The 26,458-nt window shown below is 45.8% G+C and overlaps 1 protein-coding gene and 1 pseudogene across 1 annotated transcript in view; one reads left to right on the top strand and one right to left on the bottom strand.

The window, feature by feature from the left end:
- The window catches only part of LOC130130946 (acidic leucine-rich nuclear phosphoprotein 32 family member B-like), a 12,568-nt gene extending 3,321 nt beyond the window's left edge, over positions 1-9,247 (top strand). The window contains exons 4-8 of the mRNA XM_056300811.1: positions 290-412; positions 1,455-1,641; positions 3,402-3,496; positions 4,244-4,313; positions 7,537-9,247. Coding sequence (XP_056156786.1) covers positions 290-412; positions 1,455-1,641; positions 3,402-3,496; positions 4,244-4,313; positions 7,537-7,610 — 549 coding nt within the window. The 3' untranslated portion in view covers positions 7,611-9,247. The remainder of the gene's footprint in view (positions 1-289; positions 413-1,454; positions 1,642-3,401; positions 3,497-4,243; positions 4,314-7,536) is intronic.
- A 4,144-nt stretch (positions 9,248-13,391) lies between these two features.
- Positions 13,392-26,458, bottom strand: part of LOC130130945 (coronin-2B-like) — a 30,517-nt pseudogene continuing 17,450 nt past the window's right edge.

Raw genomic sequence — 26,458 nt, 5'->3', positions numbered from 1 at the left:
CAACATGTTTTCTTAGACCAAGTAGTGTTTTTTGACTCTCCATCCTTTCCCTGATTATCTTGTATTGCCTTCATCTTACTTGTGTAGATTTTCTTTTTTTGCCTTTACAAGCACTTTGTTAAAAGAAATGGTTTCTTATTTTGAATACACCCGACCCTCTCCTCCCAGTTCATCAGACTTACTGAACTGAATAACAAGAAAAAGTATTCCAGTGTGTAAAGATGACAAACGAAATGATCAAAAACACCTGTATGTCTAACTTGAAAACTCTTTGCTGTTCTCGCCGCAGCTGGAGCTGAGTGACAACCGGATATCGGGCGGTCTGGAGGTCCTGGCGGAGCGCTTGGTGAACCTAACGCACCTCAACCTCAGTGGGAACAAGTTCAAAGACATCAGCACCTTGGAACCCCTGGTGGGTGGAGCAAACCATTTTGGAAGGGAGCGTAGAGTACTCACTCATATGCAGTATTTGAAACATAGACTCATTTTTACATCATATATCATGTCAAAACTTTAGATTACTTCCGTAACCCCGGTTCTCTGAGTAGCATGAGTGAGCTTATGAAAGAGAACATACCTTACCATTGGTGACTCTTCACAAAGACATTTCCTCTGGACATAGAAATTAGGCTAACATTAATGGAGAATAAATGCAAAAGTTATTGAAAACTCCTGGTGAAAAAGTGAATGAACTGTTGTTATTATTATTGTTGCCTCAGATTTTAAGTGACATTTTTTTAGTGTTGGTGTCAATAGAAAAGGTCCTGTTCTGCATTGGTGAATCCCCTGTTTGTTGTAAGTGCTATGGATAAAGGTGCTATATATATGATATTCAGCACCAGCATGTCAGGCCAAACCAAAACAAACCTCCCCCCTCCCTTTGCAATCTTGGCCATTATTTTGTTCGGTTGGAATATTTATGTTTTTAACAGTATAGTTATTTTATTAACATTGGGAAGGTATTCAGTTTGGTAAGTTGATATTTCTTCGACCCGCTGAATGACCTAAATCCATGTAGCATAATTATTAGCTTGCTATCCATCCTGCTAACGCTAGCTACCTCACATGCACGCACGGCCAGAGCAGCTTCCAAAACAAAAAACAGAAGCTCGGATTACAACATATAGAGGGAGTGTGACTTCATGCTCTGCTCAGGATGCCATTGGTCCACTATCTCATTACATAGCAAATAGTTGTTTGCAGCTGTAGCAACATTCAACATCTCATCTATCTATCTAGCTATATGTATGTATATACATATCTTTGTTTAAAGAATCACACAACAGTAGGGAAAGTGCTCAACAAATGAGCAAAATAATCCAGTCAGTCAAGTAAATTCTTTATGAGACAGTTAAGCCTATTTCATGCCATATATATATATAGAGAGAGAGAGAGCACCTTTTAAAGAATGATCTGGGAGCTAATACCTGTATGATACCCCCACCCCCAAACAGAAAAAACTCCCGCAGCTGAAGAGTCTCGACCTGTTTAACTGTGAGGTGACCAACCTGGCAGACTACCGGGAGTCCATCTTTAAGCTCCTGCCCCAGCTCACCTACTTAGATGGCTACGACATCGATGACTGCGAGGCCTCTGACTCCGACGGAGAAGGAGATGGAGTGGATGATGAAGATGATGAAGGTGAGGAGAAAAGTGTGCCTCTGTATCGGGGGGTGGGGGGGGTATTAACTTGGTGGAAGAACGGTTATTATCCATCGTCCTTCTCCAATTTTAACAGAATCCTACCCCGAGTATTTTACCAGACACAGTGTTTGTGTGCTACATGTATTTGACCGATCTCAAATGTTTGCACTTTAATCAGTTGGCAAATACACACAGATATCCACACGCCGACTTTGGCTCACTGTTTTTACTCTTCAAGGCTTTATTTTTGTTTGTTTATTTATTTTTCCCACTTGCGCACATCAGTGAAGTGTACAAAGCCATAGTAATGGCTTGCAGTGTGATCTACATTAACAGGGAACTGACATCATTATGTGGCAAGGTGTTCTGGCAGGAAATAGGGTTTTGATTTCCTGTGTTTCAATATACAGATCATCTATTCATTGTAGATGGAAGCGTTGTGTTAATGGGAGAGGGAATGTGTCGGCACTTTAGAAAAATTACAATTCAGGACACTGATTAGGCCTTATGTAAGGAAATAGCGTCATGTGTTTTTTTACTTTGTTGGCCATAAAATAAATAATCAAATTATTTGTGCAGAGGCTCTCGTTCACTGACCCGGTCAAAGCGGGGAAAAACTGTTGCCTCGTTTTGGGCAGGAGAGTTGCAAACTGATGCTACTGTTGCTCTTCGGGGAAGCAGGAAACACATTACAAGGTTTTTCCTGCATAGAGAATTACGAGGCGGCCGCCTCCGCCAGATTCCGTCCCGCCTCCACCCCTCGACGGGGGTCTTAATGAAAAACACTATTTTCTAATGAGCGTTGCACTCGATGGATGTCATTTTTAGCTGCAGTTGCGGCATTACGCCTTCGCCGATGTGGTGGCGCTGTATCGTGATCAGCACAGTGCACCTGGAAAGGCGCTGCCAAAACTGCCAAAGAGGAAAAAAGAGCTGCAATTTTCCGGAAGTTTCCACTTGTGAAAAGTGTAAATCAAAGCAAAGTCTTTCATGTTACATTTATGTTCAGCTACACTGCAAGAGGGTCCATGTGAACTCTAAATGAAAACACTAGCTTATGTTATATTTGATTTAATTTTAAACAACGTTGCTGTTAAGTGTGTAAATTAACACATTAGCATTTATGTTGTATTTAATTCGATGTTGAACAGGGCACCTTTATTTTTTTTAAATGAAATATGTTTTAATGCGATGATTGTCATTTCCTTCAATCATAAAATTGTTAGAACTCCTAAAATACGTTGCTTGTAAAAGAAAAAGTGTTTGCTTGAGCCAGCTGAAGGCATGGTGCACATGCACGTGTGTGCACATGATGAGGATGGCACCACCTCCGCCTTGATTTGAGCCAGGAAAAACCCTGCACATTGGCATATTTATTTCATCAGAATGTTTTAGCAATGCTCAATTACTTGTCCATAATATAGTAGTTGAACATTTACTCACTCGAGCAATATGTAATGTTAATAGAGCATTTATAAGTGAATGCACATACAATGGCAGTAAACAGCGGGTTGACGCATGCATGACACAGCCTGTATAATTTACCACATTCAAATCAACACACGGAGGACACTGGTGGCATCAGTGTGTCTGGTATATAACATGTTGTCTTCATATTGTACTCAATAAAAATGGTTTTCATTTTGCTGGGGACCCCCCCCCCCCCCAATGGCTTTTTAAGACCTCCATGGGGGTCTTGGACCACAGTTTGGCAGCCGTTGTTGAACCACTGGTTTGTGTATATTCCTGTGTTTTAGAGGGCGAGTCAGAAGACTTTGAGGAAGAGGAGGAAGAGGATGACGAGGAGGTGATCATTGAGGAGGACGATGACGATGACAGCGGAGAGGATGAGGTCAGTTTGGGGTCGTGTCATCAGTAAATGTTTTTGTTAGGTCCATGTGAAAACCTTGTAACTCAAATCAACGTTTGTGTAACGGTAGAAAGCTTCTGTAAAGCTCTTGCGTTTAGCTTAGTATTTTTTTTGTTGGTACCCTGTATTACTGCAAAACCACATTCCCAATTTTAGGGCCAAGGTTAAATTTCAGTTTTGGTCTGACTGCCCAGAACTACTTTGACTTCTTAGGAACTCCATGCTTAATGTTTTGGTTTTTTCCCCTGACTGAAAAACTGAAATATATGGCTTTGTTTCAATGAAAGACGTATTTGTATTCTTCAAACGAATCTGTCCACATTGTGCCCCCTGCTGGTTGAACTCTGCCATAGCCATGCAGACCTGAATATCCGTGTCCAAGTCGTTCGGTCGGTCCTCAGACACGTCACATGTTTGAATAAGTCTGAATGTTACCGACCCTCCACCGAGTAGAGATTCTGATCCCAACCAGCCACCCCGCCTTTCCACCAGAGTATTTTTCTTAAATGAGAAAGGGCCAGAAGACAGCAGATACTGGTAGGTTACTATTTAAACTGGGAGTTGCCCAGTTCAACCACAGCCACCCTGTGTTGGCTGCTGTGAGTCGGGAACTGGACCAGCTGGCATCTCGGTGCCTTGCTCAATGACTGAGAAGAGAGCACACTCGCTCTTTTTTACTACTCAGAAAGTCAAACCCGTAACGCTCTTTCCCATTATGCCCCTGTGTAGGACGGAGAAGTGAATGGAGATGTTGACAGTGAGGAAGATGACGATGAAGATGAAGATGAGGAGGATGAAGGTTTGTATGGAAGTGACTCCATGGCTTCCTCGATTTAACACATGGCACTTAGACACAAACAGACTCAACAACTCAATAGCTCCACGTTGCATCGTAATTCTCTTCCGACCTGATTAAACATGTAAGCTACAGCTGGCTCAAATTACATGTTTTTACACTTTAATGTAGGGCTGTGCGATACGGCCTACAAATAAATGTTTCTTTTTTTTCTCAAACTAATGGACAATTTTCAATTTAAACCTCGTTTTTTTTTGTTTTTTTTTTAAACTAAAGACCAATGCAAAATTTAAATCAAATATTTTCTTTATTAACACAATAAAAATAAATTATTACCAAGTCATCTAGGCCCATGTGAACCAATCAGTTGTTCAAGAACAAAAAAAAGCACTACTTGGCTTTCGTTATTGTGCAGTTTTGTTTTTGTTTTTAAATCAGAAAAAAAGTAGGCCATCCCTGGTGGGGGGGACTTGTAAATAAATACAATAAATAATGACAACAAAATAAATAATAAAAACATACTCTCAAACAAAATAATGTCCCTTTTAGGAAGTTATCTACAGGTTTTTAGAGAGCAAGACAAGCCTGTATACCGTCTCTGGCTAGAGGCATGCTCTCTGGCATTGCCCCCTTTACTGAAAACCCTCTCCAAAGGGTAACTTGTGGCATTAATGGAGAGATATTTCTTGGCTAGGTTGCTCAGTCTTGGGAAGTTAGCTTCATGTAGCTTCTACCACTGTAGTGGGTCTGTGTTGTGGTCTGTCTCAGGCGACAACAAGTAGGAGGACAGCTCAGCTTCAGTTTTGTCCTGCTGTGACTGGGAGGTAGACGACACCGTCTTCATGAAGAAGCTTGCTAGAGTTTTCTTCTTTGTTACAGGTTCAGCTTCTTCTTGGTGCACCTGCACAGATGTGCCAGGCTGGGATTTGCTTTTCTCAGCCAGAAGACATTAGCTCTGTAACCGCTCTTTACTTGATTCCGTCCACTTTGTCATCTGCTATGTAGGTTGACCAGAACCAGGGGTCCATGACTTAGGCCATGTCCAGGGGTATTACACGGTCATTGTGTTTATTGTTGAGCTACTTGAGTATGTTGCTCTTGATTTGTTTGGTGAGCTCAGTCTCACCCTCCTAGCTGCAGAAGGCTGTTGTTTAACAGGTGGAGTACTGGTTTGAGGTTGGAGACACTCGGGTAGGCCTCACCACGTTGGGCATCAGTGAATTCCTTCAGTGGACTTAAAGTTTTATTCATCGACTCCAACACGTCAATGTCCTGCCAGGTGGACACCAGGTGCCTCCTTTTCTTGTCTGCTCCCAGGACCTGTGCTATGGCCTTCTCCTGTTCCAGCACTCGTTCTACCATCAGTTGTCTTGAACCCTACCTTGTGGGCAGGGGCATGACCTAGAATCTAAGTGGCCACCCCAGGTGCCACCCCCACCAGAGTCGGAATGTGATAGGTCATTGGGCTTCTCAGGATTAATTGTCCATGAGTAGTACATAGTTGTTTTTTAACCAAAACTAAGATTTTACTGTGCTTTGATGTTAATTTATACATGCACATCATTCATCCCTCTGAGTGTTGTGGTTATTGAGCACCTGACATTATACTCCTCACTGGGGAGGAACCAATGTACCAGCAACATGTTACCATAGTAAATAGGGGAGTGCACCCAAAGTTAGCAAGACGGTAGACAGACCAAGATGCCTTGGCCCAAATTGATTTAAGTCAAGTCAATTTTATTTGTATAGCCCAATATCACAAATTACAAATTTTCCTCAAGGGGCTTTACAGCAACACACCAACCTGTCCTTAGACCCTCTCATCGGATAAGGAACAAACGTATAGGTAAACTGAAGTCTGGTATGTGTAGCGTTTAATGCAGAATGTTAGTCCCACTGGAACTCTCTTACATTGCTCAGGAGGAGACCGTCCTAGGGCAGTGAAAAAAGCTAACGCTAGCCGTTAAGTTAAAAAGTGGAATGTTAGCGGCGTCAGGCCAGGCTGGCTTGTTGAGAAAACAGTGTTCCAAAGGACCTTTTCCTTAATGATTCAGAATACACTAGAACCACCAGGATTTCACTCCTACCTAAAACAACCATGGGCGATCAACATGACCGCTGGTTTTTAAACTCTATATTCTGTCAAGATAAATACCCAGTTGAGATATTAATGCATTGCATATGTTAGTATGTCTGTTAGGAAACGACCGACGCCAAAATTAACATTTTAACAACTGTAATACTATTTTTAAACAATTTAAACTTCCGACAGAGATGGTTGAACTTGAATAGCAAAATTGAAAAAGTGAAAATATTACCCGAAAAACAAAACAGAAAACACGTATTGCTAATCTAACAAACGTAACAAGGCCTATAAAACGTGAAATGCTAAAAAAAGAACTGAAAATAAATATTGAAACAATCCCAAACAACGACCGGAACTTTAAAACTACAAGAACGACCATGGGCGGTCAAAATGGCGGCCAGTTTTTAAACCCTATATTCTGTCAAGATAAATACCCAACTGAGATATTAATGCATTATATATGTTAGTATGTCTGTTAAGAAACTTAACTGACACCAAAAGTAAAATTTTAACAACTTTAATACTATTTTTCAAACAATGTGAAATGGCCGCTGTCCCAATGCCTGTAAATACTGCACCGCCTCAGTGGTAGTCATGGTGCATCTGTAACGGCGTCTGTAACCAGACATGCTGGACATAATCACAAATCAAGTTTAGACTATTTGTCTGCACTGGAGGGCGCTATTGTGTTTCTAGGACAGAGCAATGAACTTCATGCAGGAAATGATGCGACAACACACGTCATAGATACCGACATGACGCGCAAGTTACGAGCTGTCATGATGATGGCTCATGGTCGTTTAAGGTAGATCCTATCGTAACTTTTCGTGTGCAATTGATCTAAAACTCATTTTAAAGCAAATATATGAAATTTCAGAGGCATTCGGGGAGCAGCAGGTCTGTATCTTTTTTTTCACAGTTATTAAACTTTGAGAATCCTCAACGGTCAAAATGACCGTCTTGGTCGTTCTAGTGGAGAAGAGTTCTAGTGAGAGACAAGTTCGGGATTCTAGCTTTAAGCAGCATGGAGCGGGGTTGTCACAGTGAAGCAGAGGACCCCCTCTCATTGTGAAAGGTGGTGGTCTTTATCAGGCTGCAAGTCAAAAATAAATCAGTGACTCTGAAACATCTCCTCTACAGATGAAGACTCTTCTCCAGCAAAAGGGGAGAAGAGAAAGCGAGAACATGATGAAGATGATGAAGACGATGACTGAGATGGATGGCGACTCTGCAGCTCCCCTGCCCCTCAACCTTATAACCTTTGACCTCATGACCCCCTCCCACTGCTACCCTCTGCTAGTGTCCTGTCGGGCTGCGTTCCATTCCTTTAAGTGCTTTTCTTCGGCACCCTTGTCCACTTTTCCACCCATCTAAGCCAGCAAGTAAGGGTTCCGCCCATGCGATGGAGGGATGATGTGGTTGCCAAGGACACACCACCCTCCCATATGTTTCCCATGATGTGAGCTGATTTCCCTTTGGATTTATTTCCCCTTTCTGATTATTCAAGGCTTTTTGTCCTAATTCTCACTCTGTTATTCTATATTTAGTCAAAGCTGTTTTTTTTTTGTTTTTTTTTTTAATTCGTTCAAATGCTTCCTGACCGTCGGTCAATAGAAGCCCCAGTAGTTTTACTCCCTTAATGACGGCACTACAGTTCAGATGAACTGATTCAACCTTCTTTGAATTTCTTAGCCAGATTATTGAGCATGCATCAAGATACAGTTCATCAGATACACTGGTCTTCACGAAGTGGGTTGACACATTGAGCCACACCAGATTACGCGAACCAATCACATCTCCAATCCACAGTAACAGACGTGACTTTTACTCTTCTTTAACATCAGTGTCGAAGGTGGGATTTTTTTTTTAACTCGTATGACTATGTCCATCTCCACAAAAATAACTGCTCTGCCTTTGTATGGATCCGTCAGCCTCTTCTTTTTCCCACCTCTTACCGTTGCTTGTCCGCATGTTGTGGTTTCTAACAACACGCGAGCCCAACTCCCTCTCCAGCTGGTTTTGGAGATCTTTTGGCGATAGAGGGCAAAATCTGATATCTGAATTTTGTTGTCGACCCAGCCTCGACGTTTAAACATCCTCAGACGCTCACCTGGTGTGTTCCACAGATGCAACGAACAGAATCCTTGCTGACGGTAACAATTCTATCCAGGAAGTGGGTCAGAAAACAGGCTGACTTAAGGGCCGAGAACCAAGTCACGCCTGTCCAGTTTCGATGTCATCCGTTTAAGGAGACTGGCGAGGTCTCCTGGAATGAAATGCCACTTTGGAATGGAACATGCCCGACAGACTCTGTTAACCCCCACCCCCGTTTGTCCAGTTGGAAGGACTTGTTGCCTTGTTTGTATGATCTCCTCTCCGCACCCCTTCTCTGACATCATCACTGTGGGACTGAACCAGCAGCTCCATGTCCTAACCATGTCTCGCAGCGTCAGCCGACAGTTCGGTGGTGGCGGTCTGTGATGTCAGCGCGGGGCAACACTTTTTTTGCCAACAGAGCTTTTTAAAAGAAATATTTTTTCAGAGGAATTTTATTTTTTTTATGTGGTTATAAGGGGACAGTCTTTCTTTCTTTCTTACGTCGACCTCCGTTTGGCTTGTGTTCCTCATACCAGCTCCTCTCCCATCTGTCTTTGAGACGTTCTCCTTCGTTGAGAGCGAGCAGTTGTTCCCTTACACTGACTAGCTGGGTTTTTTTTCTTTCGTTTTTTTTTTTTCCGTTGTTGTTGGGTTTTTTTTTTTTTTTGGTTTTTTTTTACTTTCTGTAAGTTAAAGGAAAATTGAACAAAAAATGTACAAAAATGAGCTTTGTAAATAAAATCTTAACTTTTTGCTGCTGGCTGCTTTTCTCTTCGTCATTTGTGTCACCGACGCTTGGAGCTAAAATCCTGAATATTGTCACGTCGACAAATGTCCCATCTCACAATTTCTATTTCTGTCATATTTAAGACACGTGGTTAATCCACCAAATATGCAGGGCACCACCTTTGTTCATTTTAGTGGTTGGTGTCCGGAGGACTTTTCCGGGAAAACGATAGGGGCGTGTTGTTCTCATCATAGCCAAATGAGGAAGGAGGCCGATAGCGTTGAGTTGGAAGGATGTGAAGTTGTGTCTAACAAGCAGATGTGACGGAACAAGCTGGTAGAAGACCTTCACCAACAGATAGTACAACTCAGTTCGACAAGGTCATTCGTTTTAATGACCTGTCTGGATGGATGACTTAATAAAACTGACCTTGAAGGAGGACAGCGTGTCATTTGAAGTTTCCATGCCAAGGGATGTTCTCTTGTTGAGCTTAACAACCCCACAGAAACACTTGGATGAACATGCAGGTTGTGTTGGGATACCGGTGGCTGAGCACTGGTGTGGCTGAACAGGCCTTCACCAGAGATGTTCCTATACCATTTTTTCCTTCCCAATTCCGGTACCTGAACTTGCACATCGGCCGATAACGAGTACCGATCCGATAGCAGTGTGTTAAAAAGGGACACCCAATGGCTGCTGGGAGAGGTTCCAGCATCCCCGCGACCCTGAGAGCAGGATAAGCGGTTTGGATGATGGATGGATGAAGGAACACCCCAGTTGGTGTCCTGCTCAGTGAACACACACCTTTGTGTTTCAGGAAGGCCGCAACAAGACGAGTCACCGCAGGAAGGTGAATCGGTTCATCTGGACACGTTTACGGTGAACTGGTTCAACTCTCTGGGATTTCATTACCTGGACTATTGAGCATGCATTAAAGAAAAGGCTACCATTGTCAACGTTATGACAAAAGGTCAGAACTGTCTACGCCCTTTATCTAACCCAAGTTCAGCGCAAAGCATCTTAATGCATCCACCCATCCATCCATTATCTGAACCGCTGCTCCTGCTCTCAGGGTGCAGGAGTTTACAAATAAGATCGACGGATGGTGTCCCTGGTTAGAAAGCAGTGTTAACTACTGTGATGTCTTGACTTGATGCAGTTGGAGGACAGTAGGGGGCGCTAGAGGACAAGATAGGATGTAAGGGGGGAGAGGGAGTGTGACGTGAGTTGAAGTAAAGAAGCGAGTGGTCCCTTAGCAACACAACAACTACGTATTTAAATAGTGATATAATTAAAAGCTTATGGCCCGGGTAGCGTGGCGGTCTATTCCGTTGTCTACCAACACGGGGATCGCCGGTTCGACGTCACTTCCTGCTTGGTCGGGCGTCCCTACAGACACAATCCACTCTGTGCATATATGTAGTCCGCTGACTTCCGGTTTCTACTGCAGCGGTCATACCAGTTTCCGGTTGGCGTGTGCGATTCAGGAGTTTTCTGTGTGGGTGGGGTCCACTGGGGGGAAACGATTATGGGTAATACTTCCGGTGTTCGGCGGACGCGGTATAACAGACCGGCGGTAGATTTGGCTGAAGGAGTGTTAGCCGTTGCTGTTCGTGTTTAAAAAAAGACGATAAAAGTTGCTAAAAAAGTTGCTACAACCAGACGAAACTTGACGAGTTGCTTAAACGGAAGTGCTTCGATCATAAGCCTGAAACTAAATCAGACTTCCTGTCAGCGACGGTACACTTTCCGCCGCCTCCCACAAGACCACGAGGCAAACAGGAATTGGCTAAAGAGCTTAAACTTAAAAAAGTTTGTTTGCTCGTTTCACTTTGTTAATAAGAAGCCGAGGCTGGATCCGCCCTACACAACCCTTATTCTGGGTTACGAGAGGCCACCTGAGAAGAAGAGACGCCGACTCATCGGGACGCGTCATGGCACAACAACAGGTGAGTGAGTTCATGTGATGTCCACTAGTTTGCTAGCTTTCTTTACCCCGCGTTTGTTGTTTTCAGAAGCTGACTATTCTTAACTTAAGCATTGCTTTTAAACATGTTATTAGCATAAGAAACAGCTGTCTGCCACGGTGACAGGCAGGTGGCCTGAGATTTTTACTTGTCACGAACATGTGACGTCACCCTTTATTTGGCAGGTGCTAATTTCACTCCCTGTTTTAACCGACAGATGCACACTATTTATTTTGAAAATGTTAAACCCAGGCTATGTATCCTGATGTCTGTGTGCAAGTTAGCTTCTGATTAGCCAACCCTCGTCCCCCATACACCACCACTTGGTTTCGAGGGCTTATTTGCAGCAGCGAGTAGTCTGACAACAGCTACAAGTAAGGCACAGTGTTTAAATTTGTTTATTTAAAGTTGCCCTTCCAGATCCTTCACAAATAATATCATGAACTAAACAGGAGTGGCTTTTATTTTGACAAGACCTCTTAACATTGACAGACTGACGTCACATTGATCCCCCCCCCCGTGTTACAACTGGGAACGTCAGTCTAATTCACGGTCTTAAGGTCAATCAGTCAGTAAACAGTCCTCTACCCAGTCCGAGTCAATCCCCCCCCCCCAAACAACAACACACCCCAACAAGAACTGAACATCCCAACAGGCAAAAATATAACACAAATCACAACAATCCCAACTCGAACATTAATAGTCCCATGAGCCCTTGCGCTCCGCGTGCGCAGAACCGTTGACAACCAGAGGACCGCCTCCTCCGGCCGCTACAGTACTAAGTGCAGAAGTGGTGCGCTTGTAAAAACCGTCATACCAGCGGCCCGTGCATGAGAGGAGGGCTCAGCCGCGGGCACCGGAGGAACCTCCTTCAGGCGCGTTATTATGGATCCCACTGCTTTTCTGGGCAAGACTAGGAAGACCCGCCCCTACTCTATCTCTGATTGGCTAACCCTATCCCTAACCCTAACCTTAACCAACGGAGGCGACGAGTACTAGCCAATCAGAGGCAGAGTTTGCGGAAAACGGGTACGAGTACTGGCCAATCAGAGACAGAGTGCCCAGAAAAGCAGTGGGTTTCATAATAACGCCCTTCAGACATACTGCGAAACATACTCCTCCATTAACAACAAACAGTCTTTTGTTAGGACACGACTCATCCGCCCGGTGGAGGACGTTGCAGGGCGAGTTACGTTGGGAGACGGCATTTGCTATATTTTAGCCAACGCGTCTTTCTTGCCATGTGTTAAAAGTTCCAGATAAAGTCGCTATAAATCCTTAACTGCGCCAATCTTGTCGACTGAGTGCACATTTGATAAAACCTAATCAAGCAATGTGAAGTTGCTCGGGACATCCATTTTCCATGTTTTAAAAAGCTCTGCCTGTCTCACAAAGTGATTCGCTCTAACTGCAGTTAGTTTCACTACTGAGGAGGATGGGGAGAGGCGTCATATCCGGTAATAAGGCGCGTCCTAGATGTCCAAAGCAGTAGGCGCAGGTTTGTTAGCGGCCGTTCCCGCCGCCGTTGCAGCCGCTGTTAGGAGACCCCAGTCACTGGGAGTCGGAGATCTCCGATTGTCTGGTGTCACTACACTAGTCAAGTCACAGTAGCTCCGTTTTTTAACTAGTTGGAAATATGTTGATGTTCCCGGGGTCTGTTCCGTTGCCTACCAACACGGGCATCGCGGGTTCGAGTCCCCGTGTTACCCCCGGCTTGATCGGGCGTCCCTACAGACACAATTGGCCGTGTCTGCGGGTGGGAAGCCGGATGTGGGTATGTGTCCTGGTCGATGCACTAGCGCCTCCTCTGGTCGGTCGGGGCGCCTGTTGGGGGGGGGGACTGGGGGGAATAGCGTGATCCTCCCACGCGCTACGTCCCCCTGGTGAAACTCCTCACTGTCAGGTGAAAAGAAGCGGCTGGTGACTCCACATGTATGGGAGGAGGCATGTGGTGGTCTGCAGCCCTCCCCGGATCAGCAGAGGGGGTGGAGCAGAGACCGGGACGGCTCGGGATAGTGGGGTAATTGGCCAAGTACATTTGGAGAGAAAAGGGGGGGTTGTTGAATCTGAAACTGAAAGTGTTTTCACTGGTAACATTTACATTTTAAGGGGAAAGCTGATTGGTTGAGTCCTAAAGTAGCTGTGCCATTTGTTGAAGCAAACTATTTGCAGTTTTGCCAGAGGGTGAATGCTGAGTGGTGGAATCAGAAGGTGACCCTCGTGGTGTTCCGGGTATTTCTAACCTCTTGTTCCAATGTGGAGATCCTGGCCTGTAGGGAAGAGAACGACGGGAAAAGGAAGTCGTGTTACCTGTCAGACACATTGGAACAAGTCAGAAGTTCTAACTTCCTGCTTGGAATAGTCACTGGAACAGCCAGTTCGGTCAGATTACCCAGCAGGCAGTTCTGTAGTCGAGTCTAATACCCTCCTAAGTGTTTGAGTTTGGTGTCGACCACAGCCTCGGACCTCTTTCCTGCAGTCCGTTCATTCATCCGTCCATCATCCAAACCGCTTATCCTGCTCTCAGGGTCGTGGGGATGTTGGAGCCTGTCCCAGCAGTCACTGGGCGGCAGGCGGGGAGACACCCTGGACAGGCCGCCAGGCCATCACACAGGGCCGACAGACACACACACTTTCACACCTAGGGACAATTTAGTACGGCCGATTCAGCTGACCTACATGTCTTTGGACTGTGGCAGGAAACCGGAGCACCCGGAGGAAACCCCGGATCTTGCAGTCCAGTGTTACACAAAACAGGAACACCAGAGACACATTAAGAACGTTTTCTGACCCCTTCACTCGCTCGCTCGCTCGTTTAAGACGCATTGTGAACCTTTAGTTGAACCTTTTCTCCAAGACACGTGCTTCATCACCTCTGCTCCCATTTCTGTCCCGTTTTGGTGTTTTAAGTTGCGACTGTGTGTGTCTGCAATTGCAGTATTTTACCTTTTTTATGTGTGTATCTGTGTGCAGAATTTGTGTGTATTTTTAGTGTACCTACAGAAGTTGTGTGTAGTGTTTGTGTGTATATATTCATTGTGTGGATAATGTTTGAGTTACCGGAGAGTTGAATCAGTTCACCGGGACACGTTTAGTGGGAGAAACATTTCATCACTCTTCTAAGTGACCTCTTCAGTCTCAGCTGACTGCAGGTACCCCCACCCTTATAAACAATACAGTGACTGCAGGTACCCCCACCCTTATAAACCATACAGTGACTGCAGGTACCCCACCCTTATAAACCATACAGTGACTGCAGGTACCCCACCCTTATAACCAATACAGTGACTGCAGGTACCCCCACCCTTATAAACCATACAGTGACTGCAGGTACCCCACCCTTATAAACCATACAGTGACTGCAGGTACCCCACCCTTATAACCAATACAGTGATTGCAGGTACCCCACCCTTATAAACAATACAGTTCCATAACGACTGAACCAAATATTGGTTTCATATGCAAATATGGGCGTGATCATTAACTAGAGTTTCGATGTGCACTATTCACAGAAGATCTGGGAATAGCTGCAGTCACAGCATTGTAAGATGGTGACAGATGTACTCTTAGACCCCCCCCCCCCATTCAGGGATGGTCGTTCCCTCTTCACATAGATGGCCTCGTTGACTCCCCGTTCAAATCATCGTTCCTCCCTATCGAGGATGTGCACATCCTCATCCCTGAAAGGGTGGTCACTGGCTTGTAGATGGTGCAGACTGTGGAGTCCTGGTCTGATGTGTTAGCTCTCCTGTGTTGTGTCATCCTCTTGTCCAGCGTCTGTTTAGTTTCCCCAATGTACAAGTCACGGCAATCCTCCTGGCACTTACCAGCGTACACTATATTGCTCTGTTTGTGCCAGGTGACCTGATCCTTGGGGTGGACCAACTTCTGACACAGCGTGTTTTGGGGTTTGAAAGCAACTGAAATGCGGTGTTTGGAAAATAGGCGTGTCAGCTTTTCCGACACTCCCACCACATACGGAACCACCACTGGTTTAGGGTTAGACAGCTGTTGTCCTTCTCCTCTCTTCGATGAGCTGGTGCACTGTTTGGGCGTCTTCCTGGCTTTGACAAAAGCCCAGTTAGGATAACCACACTTAACCAGGGCCTGTTTAATGTGGGATTTCTCCCCTTCCCCGGTCGCTGTGTCGGTTGGGACGTTGTCAGCTCGGTGGTCCAGCGTCCTGATGACTCCTAGTTTTGTGCTCCAGTGGATGATGAGAGTCAAACCTTAAGTACTGATCCGTATGTGTTGGTTTACAGTAAACATCAACAATCAGATGTCCCCCATCACCAATTCCAATTTCACCGTGTCAGAAGACTACCCTGTCATGTTCCTCATCCTCCCTGGTGAACTTGATGTGGTGTCCTCAGAGTTCATGTGGTCGGTTAAACGTGGTACATCCTGAGATTTAATTTTAACCCAGGTGTCGTCCACAAATCTGAACCAATGGCTAGGTGGTGTCCCTGGATAGGACATCAGAGCCTCTTTTCCACTTCCTCCATGTACAAGTTGGCCACTACAGGTGAGACTGGGGAACCCACAGCACACCCATGCCTCTACCTATAGTGCTGCCCCCTGTATGTGAAGTACGTGGCCTGAAGACACAGTTTCAGGAGCAGACACACTTGGTCAGTGTTTAGGGTGGTGCTATTGCTAAGGGTGGGGTTGTTTTATTATTTCATATGGACCACCTCCACTGCTTCATCAACAGTGAAGGGAGACGTAACATAAGAGTGTTTGTAAATATAGTATTTGTGCGTGTGAGGTACTAACATCTTTTTTGCTTAGTTCCTCCTTCAGTTTCCTGATTTCCTCCTGCTGTCTGTAAAATGCTTGGAGGAGCTGACACACACAGAGACACACACACAGACACACACACACACACACACACACACACACACACACACACACACACACGTGCACATACAAGTTAGTCAAAATGAACATCGCCTTTCAAACATTCATCTCCACTCTTACACACAACCTGGGCTGGATTATCCATACATGGCATCAGGCGAGTGCCCAGGGGCATCAGCCAATTTGCTGTGCTTGGGGGGGAGGTGATTAAGACAGTGACTAGACTTTTAAAATATTAGAAATAATAAATATTTGTCATGTTTTCTACGCGTCTTTCAGCACCATGGAGGCGTGGAGAGACGCTGTTTATTTCAGTAACCGGCTCTGTGCATAACTGGAGTCCACTGACTTCCGGTTTCTACTGCAGCGGTCATACCAGTTTCCTGTTTGTTGGCGTGTGCTATTGACAATGGCGTATTTTTCGCGATGCCTGCAAGATTTACCATGGATAAATGTCAACCACATGCACACAACTGTCCGCACACTTTCACCTGCACCTACCAGCAAAGTTACGTCTACAATTATGAGGATGAGCGGACGGGCGGGCGAGCAGACAGACAGAAATGTGGACACAACTTGAAACTTGTCACCCGTGTGCTGGTAGGTGCAGGTGAAAGTGTGTGGACAGTTGTGTGCATGCTGTTGACATTTATCCATGGTGAATCTTGCAGGCATCGCGAAAAATACGCCATTGTCAACAGCACACGCCAACAAATAGGAAACTGTTATGACCGCTGCAGTAGAAACCGGAAGTCAGTGGACTACAGTGATGCACGGAGCCGATTAACGGCAGTGGCCGTTTGGGTGTAATCCCCCATCCGACCACAACGTGGGTTGCAATAGCGGAGTGGCGCTGTTGCTCTAGTCGCCACAGGACGGACAGACAGACAAGCGATTACTTCCATTTTACTGAGATAATGATAGTGGTACACGTTGTTGCTGATAGAAAATATCTTCAAAGACCATTTTACTAATCCACCCTCCTGTGTGGAATAAGTAAAATAAGCGCTTTTCTGTTTTACAAAGGCAAGAAGGAAAAGTAAGTCCTTTATAACTGTAGCTGCCATTTCTGACCAGGGAAAAGAAAAATGCCTTTTTATTTGTGGATTTTGGAATTAAAATCAAATCACTGTTATGTTTTCATTCTATTATGTTATATGTCATGTTACAATTTCTGTTGCAGAACAACAAGTGGCGTCTCTCTGCGTCTGTCTGTCTGTCTGTCTGTCTGTCTGTCTGTCTGTCTGTCTGTCTGTCTGTCTGTCTGTCTGTCTCACTCTCTCTGCATCTCTCTCTGCGTCTCTCTCTGTCTCTCTCTCGCCATCTCTCTCTCTGTCTCTCTCTCCATTTCTCTCTCTCCATCTCTTTCTGTCTCTCTGTCTTTCTCCCCGTCTCTCTGCATCTCTCTCTGCCTGTCTCTCTCTCTGTCTCTCTCTCTCCATCTCTCTCTCTCTCTGTTTCTCTCTCTCCATCTCTGTCTCTCTCCCCGTCTCTCTGCATCTCTCTCTGCATCTGTCTCTCTCTGTCTCTCTCTCTCCATCTCTCTCTGTCTCTCTCTCTCTTTCTCTGTCTCTGTTTCTCTCTCTCCATCTCTTTCTGTGTCTCTCTCTGCCTGTCTCTCTCTCCATTTCTCTCTCTCCATCTCTCTCTGTCTCTCTCTGTCTCTCTCTCTCCATCTCTCTCTGTCTCTCTCTCTGCCTGTCTCTCTGCATCTCTCTGTGCCTGTCTCTCTCTCCGTCTCTCTGCATCTCTCCCTCCGTCTCTCTCGCCATCTCTCTGCGTCTCTCTCTGTCTCTCTCTGTCTCTCTCTCTCCATCTCTCTCTGTGTCTCTCTCTGCCTGTCTCTCTCCATCTCTCTCTGTCTCTCTCCCTGCCTCTCTGCATCTCTCTGTGCCTGTCTCTCTCGCCATCTCTCTGCGTCTCTCTCTGCCTGTCTCTCTGTGTCTCTCTCTCCTCACCTCGTCCTCGGTGGGGGGTGGTGGTCTCTCGGCAGGTTCACAACAGTGTGGTTTGGAGCCGGATGTCCAAGGCAGGGCCTGGGTCTCATCCGGCTGCCAGCCCGACAGATCACTCACCTCCCGCGGGTACTTGGCGTCCTGGTAGGCCGCCTGCTCCTGGAAGAAGGCCTGTTTGGGAGGAGAGGGGGGGCCATGTTATTGTTAAATTATACATATTACTCATGCATGGGTGTATTTTAGACATCCTAACATCTTTTATAATTACATGTTACACACATAATTTACGGTTTGGGTGAAGTTACCTCATTTTATGCTTTTTTCGTTTGTGTGTCCCCATGGAGGGGCCTTTTAGGGATTTTGGTGTTTTTTTTTTGCCTGTTATGCAAGGTGGCTTCCCACCACTATGAGGGCTTTAGCTCACGTCGTTAAGGGTACAATCCCCAATCCAAAATGCAGCAGCCAGACTTCTCACCAAAACCAAAAAGAGGGAGCACATTACTCCTGTTTTAGCTTCTCGTCATTGGCTCCTGATAAATTTTAGAATTGAATTTAAGATATTATTGTTAACTGTTTCAAGCCAGTGAGTTCTTAGTGCCCGTCCCAAGCCTGGATAAATGGGGAGGGTTGCGTCAGGAAGGGCATCCGACATAAAATCTTGGCCAAATCAAATATGCGGATCATAAATCAGATTTCCATACCAGATCAGTCGAAGCCTGGGTTACCAACAACCGCCACTGGTACTGTTGGCCAGCAGGGTGCCGGTGGAAACTATGCTACTGCTGGGAGAAGGAGAGGGGAAGGCATGTCCAGAGGCAGTGGGAAAGGAGGAAGGGTAGGAGTGTGGAGATGAGCGATGGAAATTTGAATGTTGGCACTGTGACTGGTAAAGGGAGAGAGCTGGCTGACATGATGGAGAGAAGGAAGGTAGGCGTACTGTGTGTGCAAGAGACCAGGTGGAAGGGGAGTAAGGCCAGGAGTACCGGAGGTGGGTTCAAACTCTTCTACCATGGTGTGAATGGGAGGAGTAATGGGGTAGGGGTAATTCTGAAGGAAGAGTATGTCAAGAATGTGCTGGAGGAGAAGAGAGTGACAGAGTGATGAGTATGAAGCTGGAAATCGAAGGTGTGTTGATGAATGTTATCAGCGCATATGCCCCGCAAGTTGGGTGAGAGATGGAAGAGAAAGAAGAATTCTGGAGTGAGTTGGATGACGTGGTGGAGAGGGTACCCAAGGCGGAGAGAGGGGTGATTGGAGCAGACTTCAGTGGACATGTTGGTGAAGGGAACAGAGGTGATGAGGAGGTGATGGATAGCGATGGTGTCAAGGAGAGGAATGTGGAAGGACAGATGGTGGTGGATTTTGTGAAAAGGAAGGAAATGGCTGTGGTGAATACATATTTCAAGAAGAGGGAGGAAGACAGGGTGACGTACAAGAGTGGAGGAAAGTGCACACAGGTGGACTATATCTTATGTAGAAGGCACCATCTAAAAGGGATAGGAGACTGCAAGGTGGTGACAGGGGAGAACGTAGCTAGGCAGCATCGGATGGTGGTCTGTAGGATGACTTTGGAGACCAAGATGAGGAAGCGAGTGAAGACACAGCCGAAGATCAAACGGTGGAAGTTGAAGAAGGAAGACTGTTGTGTGGAGTTCAGGCAGGAGATAAGACAGGCACTGGGTGGTAGTGAAGAGTTGCCAGATGGCTGGGCAACCACTGCAGAAATAGTGAGGGAGACAGCTAGGAAGGTACTTGGTGTCTCATCAGGACAGAGGAAGGAAGACAAGGAGACTTGGTGGTGGAATGAGGAAGTACAGCAAAGTATACAGAGGAAGAGGTCGGCAAAGAAGAAGTGAGATAGTTAGAGAGATGAAGAAAGTAGACGAGTACAAGGAGATGCAGCGTAAAGTGAAGAGAGAGGTAGCAAAGGCAAAGGAAAAGGCGTATGGTGAGTTGTATGACAGGTTAGACACTAAGGAAGGAGAAAAGGACTTGTACCGATTGGCTAGACAGAGGGACCAAGCTGGGAAGGATGTGCAGCAAGTTAGGGTGATGAAGGATAGAGATGGAAATGTACTGACTAGTGAGGAGAGTGTGCTGAGAAGGTGGAAGGAGTACTTTGAGGGGCTGATGAATGAAGAAAATGAGAGAGAGAAGGTTGGATGATGTAGGGATAGTGGATCAGGAAGTGCAGTGGATTAGCAAAGGAGGAAGTGAGGGCAGCTATGAAGAGGATGAAGAGTGGAACGGCAGTTGGTCCTGATGACATACCTGTGGAGGCATGGAGGTGTTTAGGAGAGATGGCAGTGGAGTTTTTAACTAGATTGTTTAACACAATCTTGGAAAGTGAGAGGATGCCTGAGGAGTGGAGAAGAAGCATACTGGTACCGATTTACAAGAACAAGGGTGATGTGCAGAACTGTAGCAACTACAGAGGTATAAAGTTGATCAGCCACAGCATGAAGATATGGGAAAGAGTAATAGAAGCTAGGTTAAGAGGAGAGGTGGTGATCAGCAGCAGCAGTATGGTTTCATGCCATGAAAGAGCACCACAGATGTGATGTTTGCTTTGAGAATGTTGATGGAGAAGTATAGAGAAGGCCAGAAAGAGTTACACTGTGTCTTTGTAGATTTAGAGAAAGCTTATGACAGAGTGCCGAGAGAGGAGGTGAGGTATTGTATGAGGAAGTCGGGAGTGGCAGAGAAGTATGTAGGAGTGGTGCAGGATATGTATGAGGGAAGTGTGACAGTGGTGAGGGGTGTGGTTGGAATGACAGACAGGTTCAAGGTGGAGGTGGGATTACATCAAGGATCGGCTCTGAGCCCTTTCTTGTTTGCAATGGTGATGGACAGGTTGACGGACAAGATCAGGCAGGAGTCTCCGTGGATGATGGTGTTTGCTGATGACGTTGTGATCTGTAGTGAGAGTAGGGTGCAGGTTGAGGAGAGCTGGAGAGGTGGAGGTATGCACTGGAGAGAAGAGGAATGAAAGTCAGTAGGAGCAAGACGGAATACCTATGTGTGAATGAGAGGGAGGGCAGTGGAATGGTGAGGATGCAAGGAGTGGAGGTGACGAAGGTGGATGAGTTTAAATACTTGGGGTCAACTGTCCAAAGTAACGGGAAGTGCAGAAGAGAGGTGAAGAAGAGAGTGCAGGCAGGGTGCAGTGGGTGGAGAAGGGTTTTAGGGGTAATTTGAGAATGTCAGGAGTGCATCAGGAGTAACAGCTTTTGTGGATTCATTTTCGATGGAAACTACAACGGGAAATTGTTTGACGCTAGCCAACGGAAATTCCTCCAAGTTTTTGTTTATGAAGGTGAATTTGGAATCAATAGCTTTCTCTTTTGATTCAGTGTTAATGAAGGTTTTCCATCGTGTGTTCGGTCAGTGCAGTCGACTTCTGGTTAAAAACGGCTGTCATGAACCTCACTTTGTCCAAATCCCAAAGAGGTTAATTTTTATTTAGTTAGCAACTTGTTTTTATCAATGAAAAAAGGAAATTGAGAAGTGTTTTTTTTTCTCCTTAGTTTTGGTGAGTCCCCCCCCCTCAACCCCTTTTTCTCCCCAATTGTCAGTTGGACTTGGCCAATTACCCCACTCTTCGAAGCCATCCGGGTCACTGCTCCACCCCCTCTGCTGATCCGGGGAGGGCTGCAGACTACCACATGCTCCCACCGATACATGTGGAGTCACCAGCCGCTTCTTTTCACCTGACAGTGAGGAGTTTCACCAGGGGGACGTAGCGCGTGGGAGGATCATGTTATTTCCCCCAGTCCCCCCCCCCCCCGAACGGGCACCCCGACCGACCAGAGGAGGCACTGTGCAGCGACCAGGACACATACCCACATCCGGCTTCCCACCCGCAGACGCAGCCAATTGTGTCTGTAGGGATGCCTGACCAAGCTGGAGGCAACACAAGGATTCGAACCAGTGATATCTCTATTGGTAGGCAACGGAATAGACCACCCTGCCACTAGGATGCCCTGTTTTGTTAAGTTTAACACCGTTACAGTGTTCATTTATAACCACATACTTCACCTCTTCCACAAGTGCCGGGTCCATCTGAAACCTCAGAGAACTCAGCCGGCTCTCTAGCCCCTTGTCAGGGGGCGTCTCTGGATAAGGGTTGGCTACTCGGGTCCCAGGCCTCAGAGACATGAGCACTGGGCCTGACGGAGAAGACATGAGAGAGACATTTGATGTTGGGGGGAGAAGACATAGCCATGCTAGTATCAACTGTATGACAGGGCTGATTGAGAGTAAGTGGAGGCCTGTCAGCTGGTCTGTCAGCCATCTTGGATCCAGGCTCCAGTGAGTTGCTGACCTCTGTCAACCCCTGAAAGCCACTCCTGGGCTGTCATGGCCGCCTGATTGCCTGCTGTCATGGGATACAGGTCCTCCTGGAAACTGTCTGACTGGTAAGGTAGAAAAACACAAGGAGTTTCTTTCTTTCTTTCTTTTCTTCCTTTCTCTCCCCGTCACTGCATTATAATAATGATCCTTCACGGTGATGGACGGGGCTATAAAATATTGTGTCATAGTCTTTTTTTTACCTGTCATAGTTTACACTTTTACTGATATTAGAGATGGTGACTTGCACCCGTTTTGCTAAGAAGGCAGCATATAAGTTTTGTTGTCCAATATTTGGTGCATTGGCTTTGCGCCAGTGTTTCCTGACTGTAATTGATGATTTTCTCAAAAAGCCAACAAAGCAGATTCCTTATGGCGGATGGCATTTGGGATTGTCTGTCAACTCATTAAAATTCAGTAAACAACAGAAAATCCTGGCTTAAGCAGCCCCGCTCCTTATGTAGTATGTAGCTAGGTTATGTATGTAGCTAGGTTATGTATGTAGCTCCTTTATAGCTAGGTTATGTATGTAGCTGTTATGTAGCTAGGTTATGTAGTATGTAGCTAGGTTTTGTATGTAGCTCTTATCTAGCTAGGTTATGTATGTACCTCTCATGTTGCTAGGCTATGTATGTAGCTCTTATATAACTAGGTTATGTATGTAGCTGTTATGTTGCTAGGTTATGTATGTAGCTCTTATCTAGCTAGGTTATTTAGTATGTCGCTAGGTTATGTATGTAGCTCCTTTATAGCAAGGTTATGTATGTAGCTGTTATGTAGCTAGGTTATGTATGTATGTAGCTCTTATCTAGCTAGGTTATTTAGTATGTCGCTAGGTTATGTATGTAGCTCCTTTATAGCAAGGTTATGTATGTAGCTGTTATGTAGCTAGGTTATGTAGTATGTTGCTAGGTTTTGTATGTACCTCTCATGTTGCTAGGTTATGTATGTAACTGTTATGTTGCTAGGTTATGTATGTAGCGCTTATCTAGCTAGGTTATATATGTAGCTATTATGTATGTAGCTCTTATGTTGCTAGGTTATGTATGTAGCTAGGTTATGTATGTATAGCACTTATGTTGCTAGGTTACGTATGTAGCTAGGTTATGTATGTAGCTCTTATGTTGCTAGATTATGTATGTAGCTCTTATTTAGCTAGGTTATGTATGTAGCTAGGTTATATAGCTAGGTTTCATCCAGTTGACAAGCAAATTTTAAGCAAAAATCTAAAACTGAACAAAAAAAGTATTAGGTGACTTAAAGCTGGCTGGTTTAAAATGAATGAAAAGATCATCTGAATAAAGAACTGCCCACTTAAAGCTGGGTGGTCTTCAAAATATATGATTAGCATTGGGCAGCATTTCACTGATAATAGTTTTACTGACATTAAATTATCTAAAGGCACCATTTAACAGGGAGTCGAGAGAACCCGTAAAGTAACGTCGTCTTAAACGTTTTAGTCAGTTGAAAGACATAAATGGAGATTTCTCAGCCATCATCTGTTGGGCTTATACACCTCCGTTGTCATCTGTCGTGTGACTATTTCATCAGCTGTGTACTTTCTGGCCTCGAGCGAGGGGGAAAGTGAAGAAATTCTGATGTTCCTGTTGTCATTCAGCCTTTCTAACGAGTCGCATCTTAATTGAGATTAGAACATTAGCATATTTATTTATTTATTTATCTCTCCCTCCCCTCTCTTTCTTTCTCTTGTCACTTTCTTCCTCTCTCGGTCATGTTGTCCCTCCCTCCATCTTTACCTCCTTCCGTGGTACGATCATGGACAGCGGTTCGATCAGACCTTTCACCGCAATCAGACGGTAGAAACGAAACACCTCACAGCCGCTGACGTCAAGGCCGCGCTTTGGCATCACCCCTGCAGAGATCGGACAGGTCAGAGGTCATTCGGGGCCATTGGCTGTGTACTTATTGCTGACAGTGAGTTAAAAAGACACATTGCAATGACTTTAACTCACTGATTCACTTGGAAAACACTTTGAATGTGCAGTAACTCTGTAGTGGATCAGTCGAGCTACCTTCAAAAATGACGAGAAGAGACTCTGGACTTAAAGTCAGACAACGTCCGTCAGAGAATAAAAAGGGATTGTACACTTCAGCATAGCAAGGAGCAAACAACTTGGACAGTAATTTTTTTTTTTTATTGACATGTTTAAATTCTACATACAACACATAAAACATAAATAACATAAATAAATGCTGCTCTAGGAATGGTGGGTAAATGCACTTTTGAGGGAGGTTTCACGTCAAAGTATCGCATGGTTGGGTGTCCGGGTAGCGTGGCGGTCTATTCCATTGCCTACCAACATGGAGATCGTTGGTTCGAATCCCCGTGTTACCTCCGGCTTGGTCGGGCGTCCCTACAGACACAATTGGCCGTGTCTGCGGGTGGGAAGCCGGATGTGGGTATGTGTCCTGGTCGCTGCACTAACGCCTCCTCTGGTCGGTCGAGGCACCTGTTCAGGGGGGGGGGGACTGGGGGGAATAGCGTGATCCTCCCACGCGCTACGTCCCCCCGGTGAAACTCCTCACTGTCAGGTGAAAAGAAGCGGCTGGTGACTCCACATGTATGGGAGGAGGCATGTGGTAGTCTGCAGCCCTCCCCGGATCAGCAGAGGGGGTGGAGCAGAGACCGGGACGGCTCGGAAGAGAGTGGGGGAATTGACCGGATACAATTGGAGAGAAAAGGGGGAAAATCAACAACCAAAAAAAAGCATTGCATGGGGACACATGTCCGCCATGTGTGAGCTCGCTGCACCTTTAAGAAACTAGCTGGCGTTGGCCTGATGGCACATCGTAAAGACAAACTTGTTTGTAGAGGTCGCCAGAGTGTAGTGAGGGACCAGAGTGTAGTGAGGGACTAGAGTGTAGTGAGGGACTAGAGTGTAGTGAGGGACTAGAGTGTAGTGAGGGACTAGAGTATAGTGAGGGACCAGAGTGTAGTGAGGGACTAGAGTGTAGTGAGGGACTAGAGTGTAGTGAGGGACCAGAGTGTAGTGAGGGACCAGAGTGTAGTGAGGGACTAGAGTGTAGTGAGGGACTAGAGTGTAGTGAGGGACCAGAGTGTAGTGAGGGACCAGAGTGTAGTGAGGGACTAGAGTATAGTGAGGGACTAGAGTGTAGTGAGGGACTAGAGTATAGTGAGGGACCAGAGTGTAGTGAGGGACTAGAGTGTAGTGAGGGACCAGAGTATAGTGAGGGACTAGAGTATAGTGAGGGACCAGAGTGTAGTGAGGGACCAGAGTGTAGTGAGGGACCAGAGTGTAGTGAGGGACCAGAGTATAGTGAGGGACCAGAGTATAGTGAGGGACTAGAGTATAGTGAGGGACCAGAGTGTAGTGAGGGACCAGAGTGTAGTGAGGAACCAGAGTGTAGTGAGGGACCAGAGTGTAGTGAGGGACAGACAACCGGAGAGCATGCAGAGCTACAGACTTGTTGGGAAGAAACACTGTCATCCAGTGATATTTGTCAAAAGTCCTTCAAATTGGTCAGGGGGTTTTGATGTTTTGAATGTTTGAAAAGATCCATCTGCCTCTGTATAACTAGATCAGGACGGGACAACTTTAAATAAATCTGAAACTTTAAATTTCAGATTTTATCAACACCGAGAATGGTTCTCTACCATGGTTCTGTACCGGAAAACGGTGGATTGCTCCCTCCGGGTTGGGGATGAGTTGTTGCCTCAAGTGAAGGAGTTCAAGTATCTCGGGGTCTTGTTCACGAGTGAGGGTAGGATGGAGCGGGAGATTGACAGGTGGATTGGTGCAGCATCAGCAGTAATGTGGATGTTGTACCGGACCGTTGTGGTGAAGAGGGAGCTGAGCCGGAAGGCAACGCTCTCAATTTACCAGTCAGTCTTGGTTCCAACCCTCACCTATGGTCATGAGCTTTGGGTGGTGATGAAAGGGTGAGATCATGGATACAAGCGGCTGAAATGAGTTTCCCCCGTAGGGTGTCTGGGCTCAGCCTTAGAGATAGGGTGAGGAGCTCGGAGTAGAGCCGCTGCTCCTTCGCGTCAAAAGGAGCCAGTTGAGGTGGTTCGGGCATCTGATGAGGATGCCTCCTGGGCACCTTCCTTTGGAGGCTTACCC

This window comes from Lampris incognitus, chromosome 20 (genome assembly GCF_029633865.1).
Source record: "Lampris incognitus isolate fLamInc1 chromosome 20, fLamInc1.hap2, whole genome shotgun sequence".
Classification (NCBI taxonomy): domain Eukaryota; kingdom Metazoa; phylum Chordata; class Actinopteri; order Lampriformes; family Lampridae; genus Lampris; species Lampris incognitus.
Note: the sequence above shows the minus strand (reverse complement) of the source record. Positions and strands in the feature narration are given on the sequence as shown.